The sequence below is a fragment of the Thermobia domestica genome, chromosome 4 (genome assembly GCF_964235325.1).
Source record: "Thermobia domestica chromosome 4, izTheDome1.hap1.1, whole genome shotgun sequence".
Taxonomy (NCBI): Eukaryota; Metazoa; Arthropoda; class Insecta; order Zygentoma; family Lepismatidae; genus Thermobia; species Thermobia domestica.
In genome coordinates this window covers 284,814,264-284,842,014 of record NC_137457.1, presented here as the reverse complement: position 1 = coordinate 284,842,014, position 27,751 = coordinate 284,814,264, and the positions used below count along the sequence as shown (strand labels likewise).

The window sequence follows — 27,751 nt, the reverse complement described above, 5'->3', positions numbered from 1 at the left end:
TTAATGTTACCTCGTATGTCGGCACACCAAATTACTCGGAACACTTACAAAATTGGAATGATATTTGTAAATTCTCACGCATGATATGTACCTATGACTAACCCCGAAACATCAGGATATGATACTATCGCTGAACTTCCGTATTGGCAGACAAATCATTATGTTCTGGTCCAATGGTTCGCTTCTGCTCAGCTAACCGCAAAGAAGCTGACGCTAGTTGTTCTGTGGTTTGGGTTTAAGTTTTCAGTATAATTTTTACTCACTTTATGAGAGACCGGAGAGTTGGACAGGTTCAGTAAAGTGTTCCGATTTAGGCTTACCGAAAATTGGAAACCATAGTTGAGTGTTCCACCATATCTCTCTCAGGCGAAGTGAAACCATCAGTACAAATCTCTATGAAACTGACCGCAAACTTGCCCGCAAGTGTTCAGCAATAAGCAAAGATGGTGTGCTCATGTTGCACAATACATGTCACCCAAAAAATGGTACTCTTCATGACTTGTATGTAGCTCTTCCTCATTCGTCCCCAGTCCGATCTCTTTCCCAATGATCACAACTTTTCTGCATTTCTATTAGTTTTGGGGAAAGAAGACATTCCCTGACGATTGAGCACTGCAACATGCGGTTAAGGACTTTCGGCAAGGGATCTGATTATTAGCTCAGCGATAGGAAACGTGTGGTTGCACACTGCGACTATTTTAATTAACAACGTATTGTAATTTACATGAGGAAAGGGGGGCATTTCATTCGCATCAAACTTAATATCACGACGTGCTTCAGTGCCTCCGTTAAGAGTCTCACTATACAATTCCGACATGCCATCCCTAGCACTATCACCATTGGGCAAGAAGGAAAAAAATTTCCAACCTGTCAAAATGACAAGCCCAAGTTTTCCAATGCTAATAAAAAAAAAAAAAAAAAAAAAATAGGAAATCACGACGAAATAATAGGTTTCGTGAAGCTGTAGGAAAATTATTTATATATATATATATATATATATATATATATATATATATATATATATATATATATATATATATATGTATGTATGTATGTATGTATGTATGTATGTATGTATGTATGTATCTCCTGGGACATTTTGAAGGAACATTTGTGTATTTGGAGCATTTTGAAAGAACAAGGAATAAAGAAACTCATAACCGTATTTCTACCGATTGGAAGGAACATTTCAATTATCCAATAATAAAAAACCTGGAAATTACACCAATATAACATGATAACATACATTCTACTCTAAATATAACTAGGTGGGTAATTATCTCGTTGCAAAATTTTAGACAAGTTTCTTAGTGTTTTCGTATATAGCTCACCAGTACTAAGCAACGACCATAAGAAAAGTGTAAAAAGGATCTGGCTACACAGAATAGTTTCCACTCGTCCATGAAGACATCTACGTTCTTAGAATCTGCAAATACATGCTTAATTTCTTTCGCCGAATTCTGTGCTCAAGGGATAAACAAGCAATCTCCTTTCTGAATAGTGGATGTAGACACTGCAGGTACTTCAACAACCATCTCAATATTAGTAATTTCTTAAGCAGTTTTGAAACCACACAAATGTAGAATCGCTTCACATCCTCCCTGAATTCCCTCTTTTGGTCCTCCAAGCACCCACATCTTATTTCTTTGTTATTTTTACAAGTGTAAGTAGCAATGCCACAAAAATATAGGTAGTTTCATTAAAATGTAGGAAATATAGGAGTTTATACGAAGAGACGCAAGTATATAGGAAATACAGGAGCATTGGAAAGCCTACAAGCCCACGCCACAATTGGCTGGTTTCACAGCCAACCACGGATTTTGCTTAGGATATTGGGACACTTGTTTATACCCAATGGAACTACTATGTAGCCAATATACAACTGATTCTTATTTTATGTTAAACTAAAGTAGAAATTCCTTTAACCGACACGAGTAGTCTTATCTACAAAATTTTAGTAACCTCTTCAAAACGGACAGGAATTATTCCTAGATATATCTAGCACAGAAAATACTTGCAAGTAAATCAACTGATTCCTTCACTAATGTATGAGTTACAAGTTTCAATCACACCTGTGTCCCCAGAATTACACGGTAAGAAACTACTGCCGACCTCCCCCCACCCACCCCCAGAAATTCATGAACTGTCCTGATTTCTTATTGAGCTACTTCACCTTTCAGTCAGTAAGCGAATTAAGAGACTTGTGATTTGTAGTGGTTCAGAAAATTATTGAACCACTGTACTTTTCAGTGCACGTTCACAAAGACATTCTTAGTGATACTTTTTTCTTTACAAAGGGTGATTTTTCCATCATCCTCTCGTAATTTGAACACTGAATACAGTATATTAACAGTAGTACATTTAGTTATAATTAAAATATTCTAAATTTATGTAACCTCCATTTAACGGACAAATTTTGTCCAATTAGTTTCTAATGTTGAGAGGTTCCACTATACTGCAAAAACAATCTCCGTCATTTGGTCAACCAGTGCATAAGCCAACATTGCCAAATTTGAAAGTTAAATCTGCTAGTACAAGTATCTTTAACTGTTAAGACAAGTTACCTTCTGAACAAATATTACATAAAAATGAACTACTATTCATGCCTTCGGATGTAATTTCTTTTCGCTTCCAGTTAAGTCGTCGAAAATTAAACGAAATCTCATTTTAACGTCCCATGATTATGCCCATTAGGTTAAAGGAGACTGATGATAGGCAAGTAAATGATGGAAGAATTGGTGGAATGAGATTGTTCGAGAAAATGGAAGTATCACGAGAAAATCAACAGGATGTTCATAGTCTTCGATTATTCCAATTTTCTCAGTCGAAAGTACCAAGACTTTCTAAAATAAAAGTAAACAGTGGTACAGTTTTAGAAACTTCTTAAAAACCTTGGGGGGAGGTATGGAAAATTGACCTATTAACCTTCTCCTCCCACTACATGGTAGTAAAACATTTTCTCCGAAATCCGGTGTTGCCAAGAAATTCAAGCTAGCTGACAATTTTCGACCAGAGGGGTGAGTGCGTATTCCTCTGTCACTTGAGAAAGGTTTTGGCGGAAAAAAAAATAAATAAATAAAAAATAGCGTGGAAACTCCGAATGGTTTGTGTTTTGTTATTTGACACTGAGTGAAAAAAATCTTCCTTCTTCCTTTGGAGAGGAACAAAATTCGAACTGGACGGCAGCTCTCGGCAAAAATAGGGGGTGAGCAAAAGCTGATCTCAGTCATATGAATATGGAATGGAATGTCTCAAATGTTTTGGCGAAGAAAAAAGTAGTCTAGAAACTCCGAGTGCTTGATGTTGCTGTTATCTGACACTTTCAACCTGCTTTCAACAGAATATTTCTTTTTCCATTGAGACGGAATGATCTATATATGCAGGCAAATTGGTCAGTGTTTATTTCCCCCTTCTCTATATAGAAAGAACCCAATGTGTAAGCCATTAATCACAATGTAATGGGGACCAAAGCTATGGCAACGTCGTTGAACGTAAGTTACAATGTCACTAGTAAGAGGATATGATTGTTCGGACAGTTCCGATTACCACCCACTAAGGCTTTTAAGATCCTGCCAGTTCTCTGCAGCACTTCTAGTGGGTGGGATTCGAGTCCAGCGCATAAGTAGTTTGTTGTACGCGAACACCGTGCGCGTGGATTTTCTTGAGTTTTGCTCCTCGGTCCATAACCGTGAGACGATTTTTATTTAATTTAAAATAACTAATTTGGAAGACTAATATCACACGAATCTTAAGAAAACTAATATCACAAATCTTAGAAAATATTCCGATATTAAAAAATCTTATGCGAAGTATTTTTCTCTGTACATTTGTTTATGGCTTCAATTTTCAGTGTTCATTTAACTGAGTTACGACGGTGTTTGTAATCATCATAAAGAAAAGAAATTATGGTACAGCAGTCACAAAAGCCTATTGTTAATTAGCTGGTTTATTATTATTACTAAATGAGACTAGATGGTCATTTGAGCGAGACACCTCGGTAACTACGAAGTTAACATGAAAAATTTAAACCGCAAAACAAGACAGCTAGCTGGCTTTTCTTTATCAGCTCTTACGAAGTCTTCTAGACCTCCCACATGGCTAAATGGTTAATATATGCACCTTTGGCGACGGAGACGCGGGTTCGATCCCAAGTGGGACTGCACGTGATTTGGATCTCACGTTCAAATGTAGGACTTCACAACCTCGGTGCTCCGTAATATTCAAGAAACTAGTCCTACTTTTAATGCGGAAGTCGTGAAACACTCCAGTCAAGGAAACCATCCCCACTGCCCTTGAGTTCTAGCCGATCTTGCCCTCCCCCAAACAGAAAATCTATCAAGACCACTCGTGGGTTCAAATAAAACAGTATTCACGATTGATGCAATTACAAATCTCAGTACCTTGGAAATGTCAAAGAATGCTACAATCTATAACATGCATATGGGTCGATTCTATATACAATTAATACAAAAAATATGCTAGTTCCATGCATCAGAAAAAATTTAGCTTCATATATCGATCAGACGGCACTTTCTAATACCAGGATCATCATTTGCACGGAACTTGGCACGTTTTTATTTGTATTAAACCTATCAGAAATAGCGTAAGTTTCTTATATGTGAAACCGTTGGTTGCGGAGTGCGTTACGCAAGGTTACGAAACTAATGATGTCAACTAAAAGATACTACGAACACCCTTAATTAAAAATTAAATGCGTCCGCTAACTGGATGCTGATTATAATCAATAAAAATGCTTGATTTCAGTTAATACGCCCTATCGCTGTCTGTCCAAGTTTTCTGTTGCTTGAGCTGTTCACTATACAGTGCTTTTGAAAATTAGCACGAGTGAGAGGTCTTTACTACGTTCGTTCCGTTCATTCTCTAAACGCTGTAATTTACACTTGTTTTTGTGATAAGATAAATTGATTTATACCAGAAAAGTCGTACTAAAAATCAAATTGTATTAGTCCATGTTTCGTATTGTGCAATATTTAACTTCACATTATTTGCTTGCATCGTCATATCGATGGGTATCTGGACAAAGGTGATATGACCATTTTTCTTCGAAAATCAGATTTTAACTTATATAATGTCCGAAGTCATTTTGCATTTGTAGCACAGTGTATATATAAGAAAAACAAAAGAACCTCCAGTAAATATTCCATTAACAAAAACAAAGTTTTGCATGAAACTGATTTATGAGAACTGATTTATGACAAAATGAAAGTATGGACATATCACCTTTGTCCAAATACCCATCGATATTTTCTATCCGCGGTTAATCCATAATCCGAGTATCTCTTCAATACCTTATGATACTAGGTTACACTTATTACATGCTAGCAGGCTGGCGATCTGAGTCAGGTAGAAAGTAGTGCAACTAGTGACAATCTGAACTACTGGAAATTAGCGTAGTTCACAGTCGTTTTGCATCTATAGTTAAGGATTTTGAATATTTAAATATTTTCGCTTACATGTCTAAGCAACCTGTAACTCAGTTTTGAAATTTGCATAATTTACTAACAGATGTGCTTTTCTTTTCTAATACGGATAGAAATAAAATGCGCCAAAAGAACCAAAAAATGAAAGCGCAAGAGGTTGTAGTCGTGAGAAAAAATTTAACCAAAAACTTTTCTGCTTGGTAAGACAGATTAAAATGCGGGCATAGAGAAAGAGAAAAAAAGGTAACATTTGAAAATTACTTTTGGAAATAACTACTTGTAGTCGCTCTATTCATTCTCGAAAACTATTTTCGTTTTGTATGATCAATGACAATATTTAAGAAAGAGAAAAGTTTCACGTGTTGCTGAATAATATTCCCATAGAAGAGCGCAAAACTAAGTTAACATACGTAACCATTTATGCATCTACGTTTTAGTTTTTCAACTTCCGAACTACATTATTCATAAATATGGAAAGTCTTATTAGAATGGCTCCGCACCTTTGTCGATAATTAACCTATCAGAGTTTTTTTTTTTTTTTTTTTTTTTTTTTTTTTTTTTTTTTTTTGTCCGTTCATCCAAGGTTTATTTCAGAAAAAATAAAACTATTTACTGGAAACGTTCATAATATCCCTGTAATGTTTATATGAACCACCGCGCGCTGGAGTCACTCCTTTCGCTCGCTCTCTATACTGCCTGTCGAATCACCAAAAATAACAGATCGCCGTACGAATATTTTTCCAAATTCTGCCGCATGGGTGCAGCACTAAGCGAGGCTTGTTAGCATGCATCTCAGAGGAAAATACATTGTAGGGTTCAGTGTTTTCGCTAATTAAAATGTATTACTGGTATATGGTCTTTTCTAAGTTACGAAGAGGTATTTTAGAATACGTTGGGATATCGTTTCACGAAATAACATCGAGTATTCAACTGCAGAAAAATGGTTAATAAATAAAATCTCAAGACATGATGATACGAAGGGAAGTAACTGAATTCCTCCAGACAGATCTATTGTCAACATTCTGTAAGTTTGTTTTTTTATATATATATATAATTACAGTATAAAGTTTGGAAGCTGAAACAAGACTGCACAATGTGTTCTTAATAGACGACTAAAAGAACCACCTAGAAAGGCGAACTTTCATAATCTAAACTGTGTTACGTTCGTTGAGGCTACTATACCGGATTTCAAGAAATCTGTAGATTCATTGAGTAATATGAGCCATTATGTTTGCCAGTTCTGTGGAATGCACTTTTTAGAACTGTTATAGTGATGAAAAGTACAAATTGCTGTTATCAGAAAAAATAGTGAAAAAAAATATTGAGAAACCACTATTCACATATGGAGAAAGCATAAACTAAGCGTTTTGATTTTCTTGCAAATTCAAACTCATTTCCAGAAAGACAGTCGAAATTCTAAAAAGTATTGGAGAATGTCTACCGTTTCGTATTATTATTATTATTATTATTATTATTATTAACATTGAAATTTGGAGTGAGTGGAGCACGTCGTTCGCCAGAAAATAGCTGCAGGGTCGGTGTCAGATTTAATGTTTTTCCACCCATAGGCAGAAAAATATTTGCCGCCCCTCATGCCGATGTACAAAATTTTAACACAATATTTATATATATATATATATTTTTCAGTGTAACATCCCACGTTTATACCCGTTAGGCTAAGGAAGATGGATGAATTAAGGCACGTCAACGTTGATGGAAGAATTGGTGGAATGAAATGTGGAAGGAAACGAAAGTATCCTGGGAAACCCATGGGCACCATGTTGCTCATCACAAACTTACTTGGCCGAGGATTGAATCAGGGACCCCACGCATCAGAGGTAAGCACTGTACCACTGAGCCACCCTGCCCCTATGTGTATTATTTTTGTTCAAATTTTAACGAAGATAGTCAAACTTATACAAATTTACGTCTTTTAAATATAAAGTTAGAGAATGATCAGTTTGTGTAAGAATAAAAGAAATTGTTTGGAACTTTCGGCCGTAAAATGTTAATAATCAAATACTAAAAAGTCACAGTAGGATTATGAAAAAGTATAATATGGAAATTGTTATTATCCAAGATCAGATGTGAAGGGTCTATAAGCGTTTGCCCTTAAAATAAACTGCCTTCTTCCTTGTTTTGTACAGAGCGAAGGTATCTATTAACATAATCACACTGAACGTCATGCAGTCCTGTTTACTGTCTTCAATCTTTTTTTTTTTTTTTTTTTCGTTTCACTTATTAAAATTTTGGTCCAACGGGCGATCGTAAGATCATTGTGCCCTTAGGCCCGAGTCTAGTTGTTCTAGTGTTAGTTAAATCCAGTCTTACGGAGGATATAAACATATCAGATACAAATTTTTGGGGATTGGCCTAGAAAAAAATATGAGAATGCATCTTGGGGAGATGGATAGTAAATCCTGACTTCATTTTATAGTGTGTAAATTCAACGGCATTCTTGTGTTTTTGATGAGTCTTCGCTCTTTTTGTCAATAATAATAATAGCATAATGATGGTGGTGTTCAGTCAACACAAGCAATGTGATCTGCTTATGTTGGACCTTAACTGAGTATATCGTAATTTAATTGGTTGGAGTGTGTTTCGTCTATTTTGGATTTATTTCTTTGAGAAAATAAGGATGATACTTTATGTATTTTCATTTAAATATTTATTTTTATATGTGAAGTATGTATGAAAATCAAATTACATACCATTACTGACTGATACAGCTAACGACGACTACATGTCTATTGCACTCTTTTTTTGTGTTAACTTTTCTATTACTTCGTGATAAGAGATAGAATTTGTTAATTAAAAGTAAAATTCTTATTTAAAAAATATATACAACTTTGCCGAAAAAGTACTATTTCCTACAAAAATTGGTTGAAAATATGCTGAATTACTGTATAGCTACATAGAAGTAGACGAGAACAAGCCTCGGCTGGCCTTGCCACCTAGCGGACTTTTTGTTTTTGTCGTACGCAATTAATCGTTGTTCCAACAGGCAGTATAGAACGAGCGAGAGGAGTGACTCCAGCGGGCGGTGATATGAACAAACGATCAAGACAACTATGAACCATGTTCCTATGAATAAGTCCTATCCAACATACGTACTAACAATTCAGTCTGCAGTAGGAAAAGGGGAGTGAGGTGAAACTGGAAATTTCCAGAATTGCATATTGCAAATTTACGAACACATGGAACTAAGTCTGTGCCAATGGGTTAAGAGCAAACTTGTGAAACTGCGAGGAACTGCTCTTATAGCACCGCAAGTGTAAGTTCAACTCCCACCTCATCTACCTATTGAAACGAACTGATGACTAATTTCTAGTTAGAGTTGAGCCCTATAAATTCAAGGTTCACAATTCTGGTATTAATTTCCTTAATTTCTATGACTCCGTGTATAAATATTCCCAAACATGTGACACCGCAAACTAATACTGTATGTATTAGGTGTAGGAAAAAAAAGTTAATGATCTTCACTATCCTCAAGGCCGTCCAACACATTTTTTAACAGTCTAAGCTTACTTTCTTACTGTAAATTATGTCACTTTTTGTACTTGGAATACAACACTAGTATTAAACACTAACAACTTCACTTTAGCATTCTGAATAGTTATAAACCTGTATCAATTTAGTTTGGAAATCAAAAGCGAATCCCTTCAAAGTAGTCTCCTTGAAAATGCACACCCTTCTCCCACACTTCAAATTACTGGGAACACTTCTGGAACGCAGTTTTTGGAAGCAGGCGGGTCGTTCCAATTTATTCCACATGTCTGGACTCAAATTGGATCTATTTTGTGGCATTTTCAGCTTGGGAAATAACCTCAATTCACACGGAGTCATATCGAGTGGGAAGGGAGCCTGACGACACAGGGGTGTTTGGCGATGAAAGCCTGAATCAAATTTCACGGACACTTTCCTCATGCCAAAATTCTCGCTCAAAATCGAATGTACCGATCCGATTGAATGGTTTTAGACTTTAGCTAACTTCGAGGCAATATCGCTGCTTAAGTTTTTTTATCATTTTACAAAAAACAAATTAGTCAACGCTCACTGCACGTCTTCACTCGTTGGCCGACTGCCAGCGACTGTTCTTTCCTGTGGGCGGGGGAAAAAAAATTCACGACTACGCATGAGTGTACTTACATCTTCAGTAAAGAAAGTTTCCCGCGTTTCATTGGTTTACGCGGGAAAAAAAGGTTCGATACATTTTGAACACACCTCGTACCATCACCAAACCTTTTTGTTGTTGCATTTTTATGTATTTATTTAATGTTCTTTTTCTTATTTTGAATATCTTCATTCTTTGAATATTCATATCTTATATGAAAAACTACTCAGACTGAAATATAACCATTTCCCTCATTTTCAAGTTCAGTGTGTGAATCCTGAAAGTGGAAGTCTACCACAGTTTCACAATACTTGTCATATGAACGATGTGTCCTAATTAACATGGGCTGAAAACCATGAGCAGGGCCTTTCGAAGGGTATACAATCATCCAACATTAGCCCTTACAATATACGCCATTTACCAAGACTATCTCCGAAAGAGCTAATAACAGCATCATGCTACCAGTTCTGGGCACATTTGTTAGTACTGTATAGTTTTAGGAATAAGATGTTCAAATAGCCACTTCAAACTCTAGCTTATTTCAAAACCTGTCTACAACAGACTGTTCATTCACGCCGCCTCCTCCCACACCAAATAATGTTCAACTTTTAATTTATTGACTGACAAAGGTGAGAAGACTCAACGGAATTTATTAGGAAAGTTTTCTTCTCTCAAGTGAAAATATCAGGGATACATTATGTCTAATTCTCTGTGTGCCAAATTCGACATACGGACTGTCTATAAAAACTAATATTGATACAGTAGCATTTTACGATGCTTTCCCTTAGATGTGAATATTAAAGATACAGAATAATTCTAGACATTAAACACACTAGGAGAAAGTCCAAATATTACAACAGTATACTTAATGGTAGCTAGATATATGCCCATAATTACAAAACAAGCACTAATCTTGTATCCGAAAATGATCATTTTATCACTTCGACCCTTTGTGGGACCTTCGTAAGTAACTCCCTCCTGCTGCTTCTCTTCCTTTATTTATTCTCCAAGAGGACTTGACAAGCTTAGTGTAGAAATATCAAGGTGCTTTCATAAATAGGACTCCCTATGGGGCGCTGAGATGGAACAATTTTGGTCAAACCATTGCAAATAGTTTTCTATACTCTATCACTGGCATTAAATATCTAAGTGTCAGGAGTCTACAAATGATACAAGTAAAATTTCTACAGATACCTTAGTATCAATTTCCCTAACTGTTGCTCTTGACCCCCTGCACGTCCTAACCTGAACCCCTGCTCGTAGTTAAAATCTCTCAGCGCAATAACCCTACACCAGGACTGCCACACTCAAGACTCGCGATGATGCCAAACCACACGCCTGAATTATGCTCGATTTTCGTAAATTATGCCAGATTTTCAAATTATCTTACTGAACTAATTTTAAAGACCCGCCCCTACTTATCTTCATTATTTTAAATGAGTGTTTTAACTGTATTCATGTACAAAACTAATATAACGCTGTCAAGAATAATGAAATAAATTGGTAAATGGCATGTTGTATGAATTAGCCCTTAAATAGCTCCTGGAGGACCCCTTTCTCAAAAAACTTGCCTTATGAACAGCTTGAAAGAATATTTGTGCAAACTTAATGCTGAACGATTACTGAGACCTGGTGAACAGGGAAAAGAATCTTCTTTAGCGATCGAATTAAAAAAAAAAATCAGGTTAGTGTTCACAAAGAATGTTTTTACAAAATTTAAATTTGATGGGTAAATCAGAGCGAAATAGCATACCTCCAGGCGCGCTTCATTTCTCAACCATCCCCAGATTAATCGAACATTTAATACATTTGAATGTGGCCTAAATTTCTATTCGTACTTATTGTTACCAAACACGGAGATTATGAAGGAACGGATCTAGTGTACAGAATAAAATAGAAACATCTCATTCGGATTGCTATCATCCCGCAGTCCAATCCGATATTGAAATATAAGATATGGGCTTTCTGTCTTAAAATAACGCGCCTTGCTGAGTCTTTACAGTGTGAAGATTATGCAAATGTAATTTTAGTGAAAGTTATGCAAATGTAATTTTACAATTTTATTTACATATTAAATATTGAGCTAACCCGTTGCTATGTGGTTAACGTACGCGTCTGATTCCCGGTAGGAACTCGTGTGGTTCAAATCACACGTTAAGCTGTAGGTTCACGTCTTATAGAGCTTTGCTCCTAAAAAGGACGCTAAAATATACTCTAATATTACTAAATATTAAAAGATAATCACTTTCCAAGATTACGTGAATTTGGCAGCCATCAAATGTTTTATATTTCCACTTAATCCATTGGATATTAATATAACAATTATAAGACACAAGTACATATAAATATTCAGAAGCAAGCACATACACATACGTACAAATTTACAAATATGAACACCAAGGATATTTACATGTGCTGGACTGCGTTGGATCAAGTAGACTACTGTTATCTTCAAACAGGACTTCATCATCATCCTGTTTGTCTGCATTATTTGAATCACCCACGGATTTGTCATATATTTGCACTTCTTATTGCTTTTAGCATTTTCGGGGAGATTCAGGGTTCCATCTTCAGCGAAGGAGTCGGTTCTCTATATTGAAAAGAGGATAGGGGAGGAAGGGCGAATTTATATTTTATGAATGGACAACTTTTAAAGAAATATATACAAAACATGCTGCTTCTTTCAGCGGCATATTACTAGCTGTCCTCTGACGCTTATACCCCCTTCCTCCTGAAGTCATAAATTGAAAAGGGACAAACATTCCAGATAACCACACAATCAGGTTTCAGTTGACAGTAGTAAAACTATAAGTAAGTAAACATCCTTTGCAGAAGTCACGTTTTCCTATTTTGAACATTTCTCTGAACTTAACAATACAACAGTGGAAATACTGACTTGTTTTGTTGCTCCAACCATCGCTTCAACTTAAAAGGATAATTCCTGACAGTCCTTGAACTGTAAATTTTCGTTCTTCTCTTCTCCAGAAGGAAGAATGAAATTATGCTAGATTTGGCCAAGATGCTAGATGCTAAATGCATGTGAATTATGCTAGATCTAGCACCAAGATGCTAGATATGGCTTCGCTGCCCTACACGAACTGGTCCTTCCTAGCAAACTCTGACCAATTTGGTCCCAGAGATGTCCCCGAAAATAGTGTTCCGAGGGTGGCCAATCTCCGGGACTTACGGCCTACATAAACTCCTACAACCACAAGATACTGAACACGGATCGCTGGACTGACAGTGGGACACTGCTGACTGAGCTACAGGCCAACTTTTCCGAATTCATCTATTAATTTTTGAAAAAGCAAAAATCAACGTTTTCTATTTATTAACAGCCTGCTATAGTTCATTTTCAGTTTCTTTATTCATCTTTTTAGATCCACAGAAACCCTGATAAGTATTTGAAGGTTTTTCGGATAGTCTTCTATTAAAACTTCGAGGGCGAATAAGCAAATAGTGCAGGAGGGAAATCACGAAGGCTCAAAGCCGAAATGCTAGGAATAATTTTCGAAAATCAAAAATGCTTTTTTTTTTCTTTCTTTTTTCACGTCCCGTGTTATGCCTTTTGTGCTGCCTTCTCACGTGGTCACCGAGTGACGTGACATAGTTGCGTCACTGCTTGTGGAAAGAAATACAAACTAGGCAACCGGCAGCATATACCGAGGTCTCTTGTCCTTTTGTTTTCTTCACACTTTTACTGCCCAAATTATGTATGGTGTTGCCAGGACAAATACATGGAACACGCAGAAACAGCCATTCATGGTTCGAGATTGAAGTGTCCATTCGGCGACTGTCCAGTTCATATGGTTCGTAGAATCATTTCTACCGTCAAGTTATTCCAGTTTGAGAAATGGCTGTGAATAGTAAGCAAGCGCTTCGTCTTCATTTGCTGCTCAAAAAAAAAACTGAGGGGAAAATAAAAATGTATGCGCATCCTATGCTATCAACGAGATTGCAAACTGGCTTGTATCGTACTTTGTATTGTGATCTGTGTGCAGACAAAATGAAGTTCAACTACTTCCGTATGTTGAAACCTTCATTTGATGAACTTCCGGAGTTAATACCGGACAGATACGGGGACTGACATTGATGAGAAGTATTACGCCAGAAGAGAAGCTAGCTGTAACTTTAAAGGTAAGTTGGCATCGGTCCAAGAGTTGTCGTGGGACTAACGGACGGGCGTACGAACAGTACAATATAAGTCCCGCTACGTGATGATAATAGTAATAAACGTAGACCCAAAAGTGATTCATTTGGCATTAGGGATGGCTGAAAATCTTATGATTAATATAAATGACTAATACCCAAAGAACAAAATAGACGACTAGGCAGGGTTGGATTTACCACTGGGCCTGGGTCTAGGGGCGCAGCATTTTGACGGAAACACTTTGAACGAAAATTTAATAAACAAGACGAAGTGCAAAAGAAGTAGTAGTAGTAGTAGTAATAATAATAATAATAATAATAATAATAATAATAATAATAATAATAATAATAATAATAATAATAATGATGATGATGATGATGATGATGATGATGATGATGTCAAACACTTTTCAAATAACTGATTTAGCAAGTCTATTGGCTTCAAGCACTGATTGTCGAAGCTAAATGGAATTTTAACGTTACGAAGAGACCGGTGAGTATGGTGTACGTTATTTCCCCCGTATCCCTCCTGTGCATGTTCTTTCCTCAACACCTTGTCACAATATCATTCTAGGTAACTTTCAACAATCCGATTATTTTTTTAATGAAATTCTTAGTGTTTGAATATTCAAACTATTACGGCCAAAAATTCAAATCTAATTTCTTTCATTATTGCACCAATGCATATTGTAAAACTCACTCACCATTCTCTTTAACTTTATTTAAAAACAAAAAAGACAGATCGTGAATTTGTACAATTCAAGTCTTTCTTCACAGCATATGCAAAATGAAAATGCATTAAAATTCATAGAAAAAAACGAAATAAAGGTATGCATAAAATAAGTATTATTTTCTATTGTTAAAAATTTACCCCTTCGGGAGGACTGGAAAACCCGCGACTAGTGCAGGATGGAAAGGTCTAGTGTGCATGTTTTCTGATTATTTTTTTTTTTTTCATTTGCATCAATATACACTGGCAACCTTGTGCAGTGACGGTCACTGAAGTCCCCGTGCGAAAACAATTTAAAGCAATGTTTTCCCTCGAATGGTCGGTGACGGCAACTGCAGTTGCCTCGTACGAATACTACAATTTAAAGCAATGCTTCAGAAGCAGTTGTGTCACAAAGTTGCGTCACTGACTGCGTATGAATAAGCAGTTAGGCTAAAGGAGAAGAATCATTCAATGAAAATTAGAATTTTTGTGCACTCTCCAATGAGAATAGAACCCGGAACCATGTGCACCAAAGGGACACGAGCTAATTATTTTCGAATACAAGGTTAGGCTTGTTATTTAATTGCCAAAATAATACTTAAGTGATATCACACTAGTCATATATATGCTTCCGAGAATATAAACTTAAAAACAGGTTGTTACTCTCTTAACATGACTAGTTCATACAAGGTCTGTCCGGAAAGATGTCATACATTTTATTATGAAGCGACTTACGTTGTTGCGCACTATCCGCTGGGATGATGGTGTAATGTAATTCAACTACTGAGCGAGTGCATGCTCATTTGTCTCCGAGCTCATGGAGATGGATGAGCGATTTCGTAAATTTGTTTCGTCTCTTGTACAGTCTGCAGCAAAAAACCTGCAACATGAGCATGTAAGTTTGTGAAACTACGCCTAACAGCGCAGGGAATCAACATAACGTCTAAATGGCACGAATCACACCAGGAGAAACCTCGGCGTCTCCCCAGAACACTCATTTTGGAGCAAAATATTTCGTAGTTTCACAAACTTACATATTCATGTTGCAGGTTTTTTGCTGCCGACTGTACAAGTCGTGATGCAGCGCTCACTGGAAAAAAGATACACGATCAAGTTTCATCTGAAACTCGACAAATTTGCAGCGGAAACTTTTCCAGGGCTTTCAGGGATGAGTACTTATCACAAAGGTAAGTCTACAGATGGCAATAAGGCGCTTTTGGAATGTCGTGAAGCGGTCGATGAGACCCGAGCTGGATGCCAGTCAAACTCAAACGACGAAAATGTGATTCGTTTGAAAGAACTTTTGCAAACAGACATTTGAATGAGTTCGTTTAATGGCCAAATTTTGACCGACGACCGAAAATCTTTCCGTGTGAAAATCTGTCAAGACTTTTTAGAAATGTGTGGAAAGAATTTTAACGTTTTCGACAATGTTATCCAGAGGGACGGAACTTGGATATTCCAGTAAGACCCCAAAACAAAGAGGTATACCTCGGCATCCCCTTGCCACAAGAAGGCTCGAATCAGCAAATCAAAAATCTAGACTATGCTTTTTACATCAGGGAAATATACCATTGTGAGTTTGTACCTTCCGCGACAATAGTTAACACTAAATTTTACGTAGAAGTTCAAGAGGAAGCCAAGATTCGGCGCGTCAAACCAAACATCAGCGGCAATGGGGAACTTCCTGACAAACACTGCCTTCGTCCAGCTCTCAATACCTTCGTCGTGACCAGCTACCTGGTCAAATCTAACGTGGCAACGTGAAAGCAGCTTTACAGTCCCGCTGGCAAAGATGTATCGATGCAGGAGAACAATATTTTGAGCCTTCTAATGTACAAGTATTCTTATTAGTACGTTTTTCTCATACTTGTTGACTTAATGACATTACATTACGGACAAACCTTGTATACTAGGCACTATCTGTATTATTGTCTTACAAGGTACATTCGTGAAGTGTCCCCGCGGGATCTATGTAAAATTTATTCAATTACAAAGCTCTCCACGGCCCAATGTATCTTGTATTAATTCTAGCGGCCATTACTGGTAATTCGCATATTTACGGGCCTTCATATATACGGAATTCAATCATACACTGCTATAACGCTCGAACACTACATTGCTTTTAGTTTCTTTAGATGTAACAGGACATGAATGTTGACATATGCAAAACAAATTGGATCAAGTACTGCTTCACCCACCCCGGCCACCATCTTGCATTCAACTTTCGGTGTTTCAAATGGAAATAGGTGCAAGTGATACATAAAATTCATGTACAATTTTCTCGGAAATTCACTGGTATGAGTTTTATCGTATCTTATACCATTTGGAAAGTATTGCATGTTAAATCCCTCCAGGCACTTCGCGAAGATATTGAAGAGTAAATCAGTTACGTTAACGTTTTTGATGTTGGCAAATCAAAATTTCTTACTGGAAAAATCCTGAAGGTATAAACAAACTCTTCACAACATTGGTATCATTTCTGTGAGTGAATTATTACTTCCATGTTATACTATAACAAGGAAGTTTTGTATTATGGTCAAAATACCTATTGTACTATAAATCCAGATACTACCAGATTTGGGTGAAGACCAACCATATGTACGTACGTTCGAACAATTTCGTTAACGGGGCTCATAGTGGTCTTGTCTTCTAAATAGTTGAAAAGTTACCAAAATCTCATCAAAAATTAACTTTAAACCTTGATGTTAAACTTGGGCATAAACTGAATTTTACATTTTTCTTTTCAATCAAAATAGGGCCTCTGGATCATAGCTGAACTACGTAATGTTTTAAAATTTTACGATTGAATTATTTTACTTAAGTCTGTCAGCTAATAAATTATTGCTTGAGTTTACAGGTTCATTATTAATTTCATAATTTGAACAGTTTTGTATTTCAACTTTGATCTGGATGGCGTTAAGACCATGGGTCCCCGAAGAAAATGTTTGTATTAAGAAAATCTTAAAGTTGTTTTTGTGAGACAAGAGCGGGAGAGACCTTCATGCTCCCCTCCGGGTGCCCATGGGTAAGGCCAAACCTCTACATTTTCATTATGGCCAATAACAAAACTAAAGTAACGTAATTAAAACATAGCATCTAGACTACCATTAACTGGTAATATAATTTTGCCTTGTACAATTAGTTTGCTACAAATTTTGTCTTGGTACATGATTGCAGGGCTCATAGGTGGTCTTGTCTCTTGTATATAGTTGAAAAGTGACCAAAAGCACACGAAAAAAAGTGACCAAAATCTGATCATACCCCTTTTTTTTCCTGTCAATTTCCCCATCAGTTGTTTTCTTTCATCTTTTTTACTACTTTTTGAGCTTCCTCCTTTCTTAGGTTTTCTAAGTAGTTACGGTAAGCAGACTTAACAGATGTCAGAAGCTTCTAAGTAAGTGGAACCAGTTCTAGCCTATTTCCGAATTTCTTCATTCCAGACATACTTAACTTAGCATTTAGAGTTCTCAAAGCCATGAAATATTCAAATTCATCACCTACTCTTAGGCCGCGCCTCCATTGCATCCGAATGCGATTGCGAATGCGAATTTCCCAGCACGTGTAAATGAATTGGAGTGCCTCAACTAGTTCCGACCTGCGAATTGCGAAAACCGACGAAAAGATGCGAATGCGAACGATCCCAACATGCTGGGATTGTTCGTCCGAATTGATGCGAATGGAGCGTCGTCTGCAGAGAAATTGAGCGCTACGTGAGAGAAGAAAGTTCTTTTTGCGTGAAAGTAGTCGACGGTGCGAGGTGCGGAGATAAAAATGAAAATAATAATGGAAATAGATGTTGATGTTTTAATAAATTGTGTTTTTTATAAAGTTCCATTGTGGATCCAAGGTCATCCAGATTACCACAAACTACACGTCGTGAACAAATTATGGGCAGATGTAAGTAAAGAACTTTGAGTGGAAGATATTTATAATTTTATTTGTTTTCTCTTTAAAATATGAAGATCTAATTAATACACGAACCACAACTTTTTATTCAATTTATATTTCCTCTTTGTTCCTCAAATAATGATTTTACGAATACATATAATTATTGACTAATATGTTTGAAATAGCAAAAACGGGTTTTTTACTCATGGAGAAAATTTTCGTAGAAAGTTGGTTGATTTTGCAATCTCTAATTTTATTTAGTTTATTTATTTTAAAGTGAACATAGCGGTTACCACAGAAGCATAATAATAACAGGAGCGACATTTGCGACATTCACTCTATTTTGCACACAAAGGAAATTAATACATTATTATTATTATTATTATTGCTCTGAAAACTAAGATATGAATTTTCAAGCAAAAATATTTCACATTGAAGGTTTGAAAGAGATATTACAACTTGATTCGCATTCACAAAACTTCGGATGTAGTAGAGGCACATGAATTCGCAGTTCGCATTCGCATTCGCGTTCGCAGTCGCATTCGGATGCAATGGAGGCGCGGCCTTAAGAACATACGAGAAGCATAACACAAGACGAACATGATGAACCACACAAATGCACACAACGTTGAGCGAAGCGTTAAATATTAGAAAAAACTAAAGCATTATTATGATAAAAGAAACACCGAAGGGTTCTCAACCCCACCTTGAAAGCTTAAGCATCCACCAACCATCCACTGCGCTTTAGAAAAAATAAAAGCTGAAGTGAGAATAAAGCTGACTCATGTGGCAGCAAGTACTGAAGCTTTCAGAAGAGTAGAGTAACAAGTTTCTGCCTTTTTCCATTTATTTTTATATTTTTCTTAGAAAAGTACCAATGCAAAACAAATCACACGAAAAAATCATTTTACCTCTCCCCCAAAAAACTAACTTTTAGTGACCAACTTGAAAAACTTATTTAAAAAAAAAAAAAAAAACTTCCTATGGGCTCTGCGTTGATAAATCAGGTAAAAAAATTACATATTCACAAGGGACCCTGCACAACTTTCTATTTGGTTTAATATTTGTGAAGCACCTGACATTTAACAAGCAATACCTTGCAAACTGTAAACCTCACTAGACCAATTAATTTTTGAAAACACTGTGCATGAATTTGATGCATCACCTGCACCTATTCCCATTTGAAAAACAAAATTGAATCCAATGTGGCGACCGAGGTGGGTAACATGTCAGAAGCAGTATTTGGTCCAATTTGTTTTGCATATGCCCACATTCATATCCAGTTACATCTAAAACTAAAAGCAATATTGTGTCCAAGCGTTATAATAGTATATGATTGAATTCCGGATATACGAAGGTTCATAAATATGAAAATTACCACTATGGGCCGCTAAAATTAGTACAATACACAATGAGCCGCGGAGAGCTTTGCATTTGAATCAATTTTATATGAATCTCGCGGGAACACTTCATTAATGTATCTTGTTAGTTGATTTTGGACACAGCTGTAGTGTTCAGTTATATAATCTTACCTTTCTGAATATTGTAATCAGACAGCGTTCTACCATCTTCCAGCTGTTTTCCAGCAAAGATTAGCCGCTGTTGATCCGGTGGGATTCCTTCCTTATCCTGAATTTTAGCTTTAACATTCTCAATTGTGTCGGATGGCTCGACTTCAAGGGTGATCGTTTTCCCTGTGAGGGTCTTCACAAATATTTGCATCTTGCTATTAAAGAAAAGGAAAATTGAATACAATACACACTAATATTGCGACACAAAACTTAAGACATTGGAATTACTTAATGAACTGATAAGATGCATATAAAATAATAGTTAAGTAGGCCTACTTACTGAAGCACATGCAATATATATAAAAACCGAAGTTCCAGTGACTTGAATCCAAGTTTTGAAATATATCTTTGAATGTGGGTTTTATTGTGGACTTTAGCAGTTTTACCTAAAAATGCACGCTATTTTTGGGGAGCGAGGGAAATACAAACATTTCTGTATATAGAGTGGACTACTTTCATACACCTTTGTTACCGTACTTCTAATGAAAAACTACCCAGTATATATCGTGTGGCATTTCTAACACCATAAGGTTTAAGGTGTTACCAACTTTTTTTTTTTAAATCGCACATCAGATTATTACATTTCTCCAATCCACATATACTATCACACTTGTGCACTATTGCAAGCTAAGGACGCTACAGTATCAGAAATATCGAAGAAAAAAAAATTGAAGGTTTCTACAACAGTAATAACGCCAACTGACAAGAACAGTGTAATGCACATCCAAAGTACTTAATGTCGAATACTATGATCATATGACTTATTTCGAACAAGTAGATAGGGAGTTACAAAGAATTGAAAATTTGGTTTTCTTTCAAGAACTATTTCGAAAAAGAAGTATCACATCAAATTATGTATACTTTTCCAATAAAGGTCATAATGCCGTTTACAGCAATTTAATACCTCGAATGATTCAGGATATGAAAAAATCGCAAAATTTGATATGTTACTTAAAAGGCGAAACAACTTAAAATAATTTTTGACTGATTTTATAACATTACATAATTTTATGTATGAGGTGTCTGCCTGCCCACCTATTCGCGGAACTCAATTTTTTTTAGGTGGACAAAAATGAGCCAAATGATAATCATACAGGAAGTAAACCAGTATTTTGAAAAACTGGAAGAAAACTTAATTTCTGCGAAGGCATCACGAAGTTAGCGAAATGTTTGGGCTAGTGCGTTGAACTTTGATGGGACATCGTCGAAAAATAAAAAATAAAAATGTTAAAGAACTAACAGTTTTCTTTAATATTAAAGAATTATCAGAATACCTTCGTAGCATGCAAACTGGAAGGCTCTACAATTTATACGAATGTATGCTAGTTCCACGCATCAGAAACAAGTCAGCTTCAGATATCGATCAGACGGCACTTTCTAATACCAGGATCATCATTTGCATGGAAATTCACACACTCATTTGTATTAGGCCTACCAAGAACACAAAATTGAGTTCCTAATGTGTACATGCTACGCAAGGTTACTGAAGTATAATGCCATTTAAAAGATACTACAGGCATTAAAGATTAAAAGCAGAAGGAATACATCCACTAGTATTTATCCACTACATAGTCTACTTGGCCGGACTTGAAATCGAACACTATGTCTACTAAAATTCCAAAATGAAATTTCGTGACTTTTTCGCGACCTTTTCTTTACCAAATTACACAATTTCCTAACATTTTCAAGAGCGAATTTGGGTGCGAATTAGGTCGAACTTTCATCCATGCGATAGAAACGTACTTTGCTTGCGATTTGGTAGCGTCTAAAGCCGACCAGAAACATATTTAGTGGTGAATTTTGACGTTTCATAGAACAAAATTTTCAAATCTGTACTTACATTTGTACAGTTAAAAAAATCGTGACCCAAAAGCTAAATTTCGTGACTGTCATGACCGTTTTCTGATTTCGTGACTTTTTCGTGACCGATAGACACCCTGTCGAACCTAGAGACCCCACGCACCAGAGTCGAGCGCTCCACTACTGAGCCACACCTGTTTCTAGGTTATTCACTATCAGGTGTTTGACAATCTTTGGTGACCACTTAATACCTCGTATCACTGCTTGTCAAGGTTTACACAATAGCTACAGCTATTCACTCGATCGGGTCAAGATGTTTAAGGCTGGTCTAAAGGGACAAGTTTTGCCGATAGATGTCACTACAGTCCGTATTTTACCTTTCACGAAAATTCACGATTTCTTACAAATTCCAAACTACAGATTTCGAAATTTTTAGAGAAGGAACTTCATAACCTATCGAAGGCAACAATCCGTGCAGATTTTTTTTTAGAATTTTTCATAGTTGAAACGGGTTAATTGTTGAAACTGGATATCCAAATCTTTAACAATATACACACGCACAAACAATACTTGATCTAGATATGGGCGATAGGGGCCGCGGTGGCTCAGTGGTAGGGCGTTCACCTTTGGTGCATGAGGTCCCGGATTCAAACCCTGCTCCCGCCAAGTGAACTTTGTGGTGGACAAACACCATTGCGTGGGTTTCCTCGGGGTTTTCCCGTTTCCTCCCACTTTCTTCATTCCACCATTTTTATTTCTCATCATAGTTTCCTTTAGACTAACCGGCATAACCGTGGGACGTAAAACTCAGTTTCATTTCCGAGATGGACGAATGACTTATCCAATCAACAAAAGCAAAATAGAGGAATCCCCGTTTCTCTTTTTGTGCTAATCATTTGATGCTTAGCACAAAAGAGTGGTAGTGAGTGGTGAGTGGATGTGTTTTTCTCTTGCTCCTGAGTGCAGTGAACCGTGATGGGTGTTGAGCTTGGAATTTATTGGGCCAGAATAGGCTTATTCAAAATTGCTGTGAAAGAATCATCATGTTCTGTGTTAGTGAATACACCAGGCTATACGAAAGTGTTTTTTGCCTACGGATGATTAATATTTACTTTGTTAATCATCGGGGGTGTAGAGCAGCATCCTGGACCTCCTAGCACTCAACGCAATGACATGCCTTACTGCAACAGGAAATCGATGCATATCTTTCAGTGGCATCTAGAGACAGTGGTGCTATTTAGCCGGTTTGCACCGGTTCGCTAGAACCGGTTGTTAATATATTTCGAGTTTGCTAAACAGTTTGTTATACCCAGACATAACAGTAAATTTTACCCAGTTATACCCAAAAACGAGCAAGTTTCAGTTTCTTTAGCTTTGTTCTTAGAAATTCTTACAGCTACAGGGTTAGATACATGATACCTCAGAATAAGGTATAAGGAATTTTTTCTTAATTTCAAATGGGCTGGTTAGATATCAAGAATGAAAACTAGGATCACATGAATGCAGTGGTGAAGGTTATTTACATTTGAAACGCATACATACCATTAACAATTGTTGATCCATTGCTGGGTTAAGGTGTTTGCAATACTTCTTAAACATTTTGGATAATTCGTTTCCAAGATATTCGCAGTGCTACCTAATTTCGTCACAACATTAGGTTGCTGTGTAGGTCTACTTGTCACTTGTGGTATCCAGTGAAAATTTTGCTATATATATAACCAGTTAAAAAAAATTAATAGCACCACTGCCTGAGAAAACCTTCACTGGAGGAAATCTCATGACAGTGACTTTCCAAAATTAGCTCTTCTGGCTCGTAAGTGTTTGAGTAGGTAACAGCGCTCTATCGAAAGAGTATTTAGTTATGGATGCAAAATCGTAACTGATGCTCATACTTCACTTACTGCAGAACATGTGAAACAACTGATTTTCTTTCCATGAAGAAAAAAGCTCGTTCCTAAATAGAGGTGTCATGAACGTTAATACTACATACATTTCTAGTTGAAAACTCAGTGCTAATAGACATTTCTAAACAAGACAGTTATTGTTCAGTTTTCTCTGTGTGTGTGATGTATGTGTGTTCTAAGTTAATCCGTTGGCTTTACAAATTTTACACTTGGACTTATTCTTTTGTAGTATTCTATTTCAATATTCATTTTTTTTTAAAAAAAAAAAAGACGTGATCAATCGAGATTTCTCTCATTTTATTATTAAATTGATAATCTTTTCTATTAAAGAGCTTTACGCAAAGACATCTCCCACATGAACTGGAGAGGTTTCTTGTTATTGGTTGTGTGCACACTATTATCTAAAAGTGTTGATGTTTTCATTAAATTTAAAGCATACGTCTTATACCATTATTCAGCTTTGCTTATGAAATCAATTTAGAAAGGTTCTAAGTCATTCCTAATAATGCATATTCTAATACTTAAGCAAATCCAAAGAAATAGAGAAGTGTTGATACTACCTAAACAGAATATGTAGGTCTGTGTAGTGAAATGACAGAATGGAGGCTTTTGTTTTTAGTGGACTGAGTTATGTGACAACTTACATCTAGTAACCACATACAAATAAACTGAAAATTACTATTTTGCACAAAAAAAAAAGTAAATTCTTGTTTCCTTGTCTGTTTAGATTTAAGTAAATATTAGCACTGGCATTTGATTCTTCACTCGCAATGGCAAGACAGCACAAACATTGATTGCAGTGAGGATATCAAGTTGACTCGGTTAAGGAATGCAGCCATGTTAATGATGAGAGATTTTGGAGGACATAGCTCCCCGGCTCTGCACTGATTTTGGCTTTATCTTCGAAAGGAACATCATTTCTGCCCAAAACAATTTTTGCACAAAGTTTGGTTTGATTCTGTGAACAAGTCCAGCCGATAAGTTAAATATACAACATTTAGGTGGATTAAGTAGACGTAGAAACATCCCTACCCCACAGCCGATTTGGACTATCTTCAAAAGGAACCAAATTTTTGACCCATACTAATCCTCTGTAAATTTGGTTTCATTCTGTTAAGAAATGAAGTCAAAAGAAAATTAAATAATATCGAATGTTGGCGTCAGTTCCCAAGCTGTACAATAATTTGCCTAATGGAACGGGGCGTTTTTCTACCTCATACAAGTATCGTGCAGTGTGGTTTCATTCGGCTAAGAAATGCAAATGCAGCTGCTATCGCGAGCCAAAAAGCTTCGAATATCGACGATTTCGATATATCGCACAGCCCTATATCCACTATATGCAAGAAATGGATTTTACTACTATAGAAATAGACTGATATCGTGAAATCTCCGCAATAGATGTATCAAAATTTCCCCACACAAGCTTACTACAAACCAGAAACAGGATTGCTGGCAAGAGGATGTGATAAAATAGTGGTAGTGATAGGAACCACTGCCCTAGCTAACATTGTTTTCAATAGAGTGTACATTGTCAAGTTCCTCCCTGGTGCGAAGTAAAAAAAAACGCTCTACACAACCCAATTAAAAATGAATCCACAATTATAGGAGAGCAAAGGTATAACCTTATACTATACCAGACACATGAGGCGTAAAGTAGGCCTAGGTGGAACTAATCTTATCGTGTATTCTCAGATTATAATTGTATTGGGTGGATAATATACGATATAATCTGAAAACGTTATTCAGTTCTGAGGCTCTCATGAATTTTCATCTTTCTGAAATAAGCATATGGGCAATACCTTACAGTATTTGTTGAGAATCACAGGTCCTATGTCATACAGTTATACTTAGTACCGGTATTACTAACACAATCTAGTCTAGGGGAGGCATACCTACATTCATGAAATATTGCCTCCTTTTACCAGAAAACTCTCCTACTGCTTCAGTAATTCTTAGGTGGAGCTGGAGTAATGCATGCAGATTGTACGAGGCCTGGATATAAATACGTACGTGTGCGAATATGACAACTAAAGCCCAAATAAAACATGAACTTGAAAAACAAACACTAACTTGTGCTAGGTGCCCAGCAGGAATGCTACCAAATTAAATCAGGGCCGCAGTGGAGCAGGAGCGCCCAAGCGGGGGTGGGTCTGTAGGAAGTTGGCGCGTCAGCGACTGCAGGTATACGCACAACCGAGGAAGTCGAAACACTTCATATACCATAAAAATATATGCGTTGGTTGTGGCACAAATTTAGGGTTAAGTTTAGAGTTACCCCTCCGCTTTTTATAAAAATCAGGAAAATTTACAAGAGAAATGAGGTAAGAAATGAGAATTTGAAGTTTTTATTTGATGTTTAGGAATGTAAGTTCGGCAGGATAGTTATGTTTAATACGAGAAAGATATGTGGAAGTTAGTACTATTTGCCGAATGCGGAAGCATTCGCGGAAGGTTTCAGCAGCATGGTGCTTGTAAAATATGGCGAACAGGTGTAACGGATGCGCAAGAATAATGAAGAAAACTTTTTAAATTTTTGTAAAGCCCACGGAGTACTGAAGTCAAGTGAAATGTAAATATTTTTAATTCTTTGAGCACTGTTTTTTGTATGTTGCAAAGTCCAAGGGCACATTCAGACTGGAGGGGCAACTCTAAACTTAAGCCCAAATTTATGCTACTTCTAGGATCACTTTGTACACTGCTTTTACGTAGCCTCGAACATGTCTGTTATGCAATGTTACATATTGTAGAAAAAAAAAAGTTTGCATCTCATTTTTATCTTATTACACAAGGAAGGTGGGATAGATATATCTTCATTTAGGTCCACCTGAGCAAACTGTTCTATCAAATAGAAAATTTATAAGCTACATAAAATACGATGAAAAACTTCCCCAAGGAAATGTGTGAATGTACGCAATTTGTCAGTGCACAGCATACGAATTGAACTCTAAATGGTAAAAACACCTGAAAGCTCTAACCTAACCTGAAAAAGTCAGAAATTAGTGGAAATTTGCTAGAATCTCACCTGCTCAAGTAATGGCAAGAAAATTTAGCTAAAATTCCATTCAGATTAAATTGCAATTTGAGCATACGTAATGAAATCCGATGAAGTACACATTGAACATGAATTGACTCATATCACTTAATATTACAGACTTACTACGATTGATTTGTACAAAATCCACATACATGAAATTATAATTAACTTTCACTGTAATGGCGGCAGACTACTACTAGAAAAACAACATGGCGGCCACTCATTGAAATAGAAAATTTTCGTATAATTTAGTTTCCGTTAACTAAGAATTTGCTATAAGCGCTTTACAAATATGTTACATTGCTACTGAAATAATATTAATTGCTATAGCTTTTCAGCTATAGAAATACTACACTTTAGCTTTAATATACACTTTGTAATACTTTGTTTTATAACATACGTTACATATCAATAAACTACCTAAATGGTACAAAATTCTTTCCAATATTACAACACATTTATAGAACTTAGCTAAGTTTTCAGAATTTTGTAGTTACTCAAGCTAAAAGAATTTTTACCTTCATTAAAGAAGCTTACTACTACTTCGTAGGTTCAAACCAACATATGACAAAAGAAAATAAGTTATCACATGCCTACCTCTAATTTTTACGGTCTGCTCGTCAACACTACAAATAATTTGTTGCTCAACTGCTATTAAGCAAATTTGAAAGCTTTTTTTAAAAAAATGTAAAACTATTTCAAGCAGAACTTTCAGCACAATTTTCTAACTTACGCAATGGCTGGTACTCGTCGTCGTCTTAACTCTAATTTCCGTTGTTATCTTGTGGATCCTAGCTGAGCAATAAAATCAATAATCATTGGTCAGAATTAAACTTACAATAACAGTGTGCATTTCTTATTGGTTACTTTCAACACGTGAACTAGAGATGGGCAGAATCGAGTCCAAGAATCGATTCCACTCGATTCCTTACTGTACTCGATTCTCTTGTGCTCGGTTTCTCTGGACTCGATTCTGGATTCGGTTTAATTATTCTCACTCAGTGGCCTGCGTTGATGATCCTACGTTCATGACTTCATGTACGCGCTTTCTGGATTCGATTCTGGATCGGTTCTGTATTCGGTTTTATTATGCTCAATCAGTGGCTCACCTCCCTGGCAGTGCATTCAACAAGCT

At 36.4% G+C, this 27,751-nt stretch overlaps 1 protein-coding gene across 1 annotated transcript in view; it reads right to left on the bottom strand.

The window, feature by feature from the left end:
- LOC145684123 (uncharacterized) overlaps positions 1–27,370 on the bottom strand; it is a 36,592-nt gene extending 9,222 nt beyond the window's left edge. The window contains 2 exon segments of the mRNA XM_081756049.1: positions 19,840–20,033; positions 27,350–27,370. Of these exon segments, the coding sequence (XP_081612175.1) occupies positions 19,840–20,029 (190 nt within the window). The 5' untranslated portion in view covers positions 20,030–20,033; positions 27,350–27,370.
- Positions 27,371–27,751: the final 381 nt, after the last annotated feature.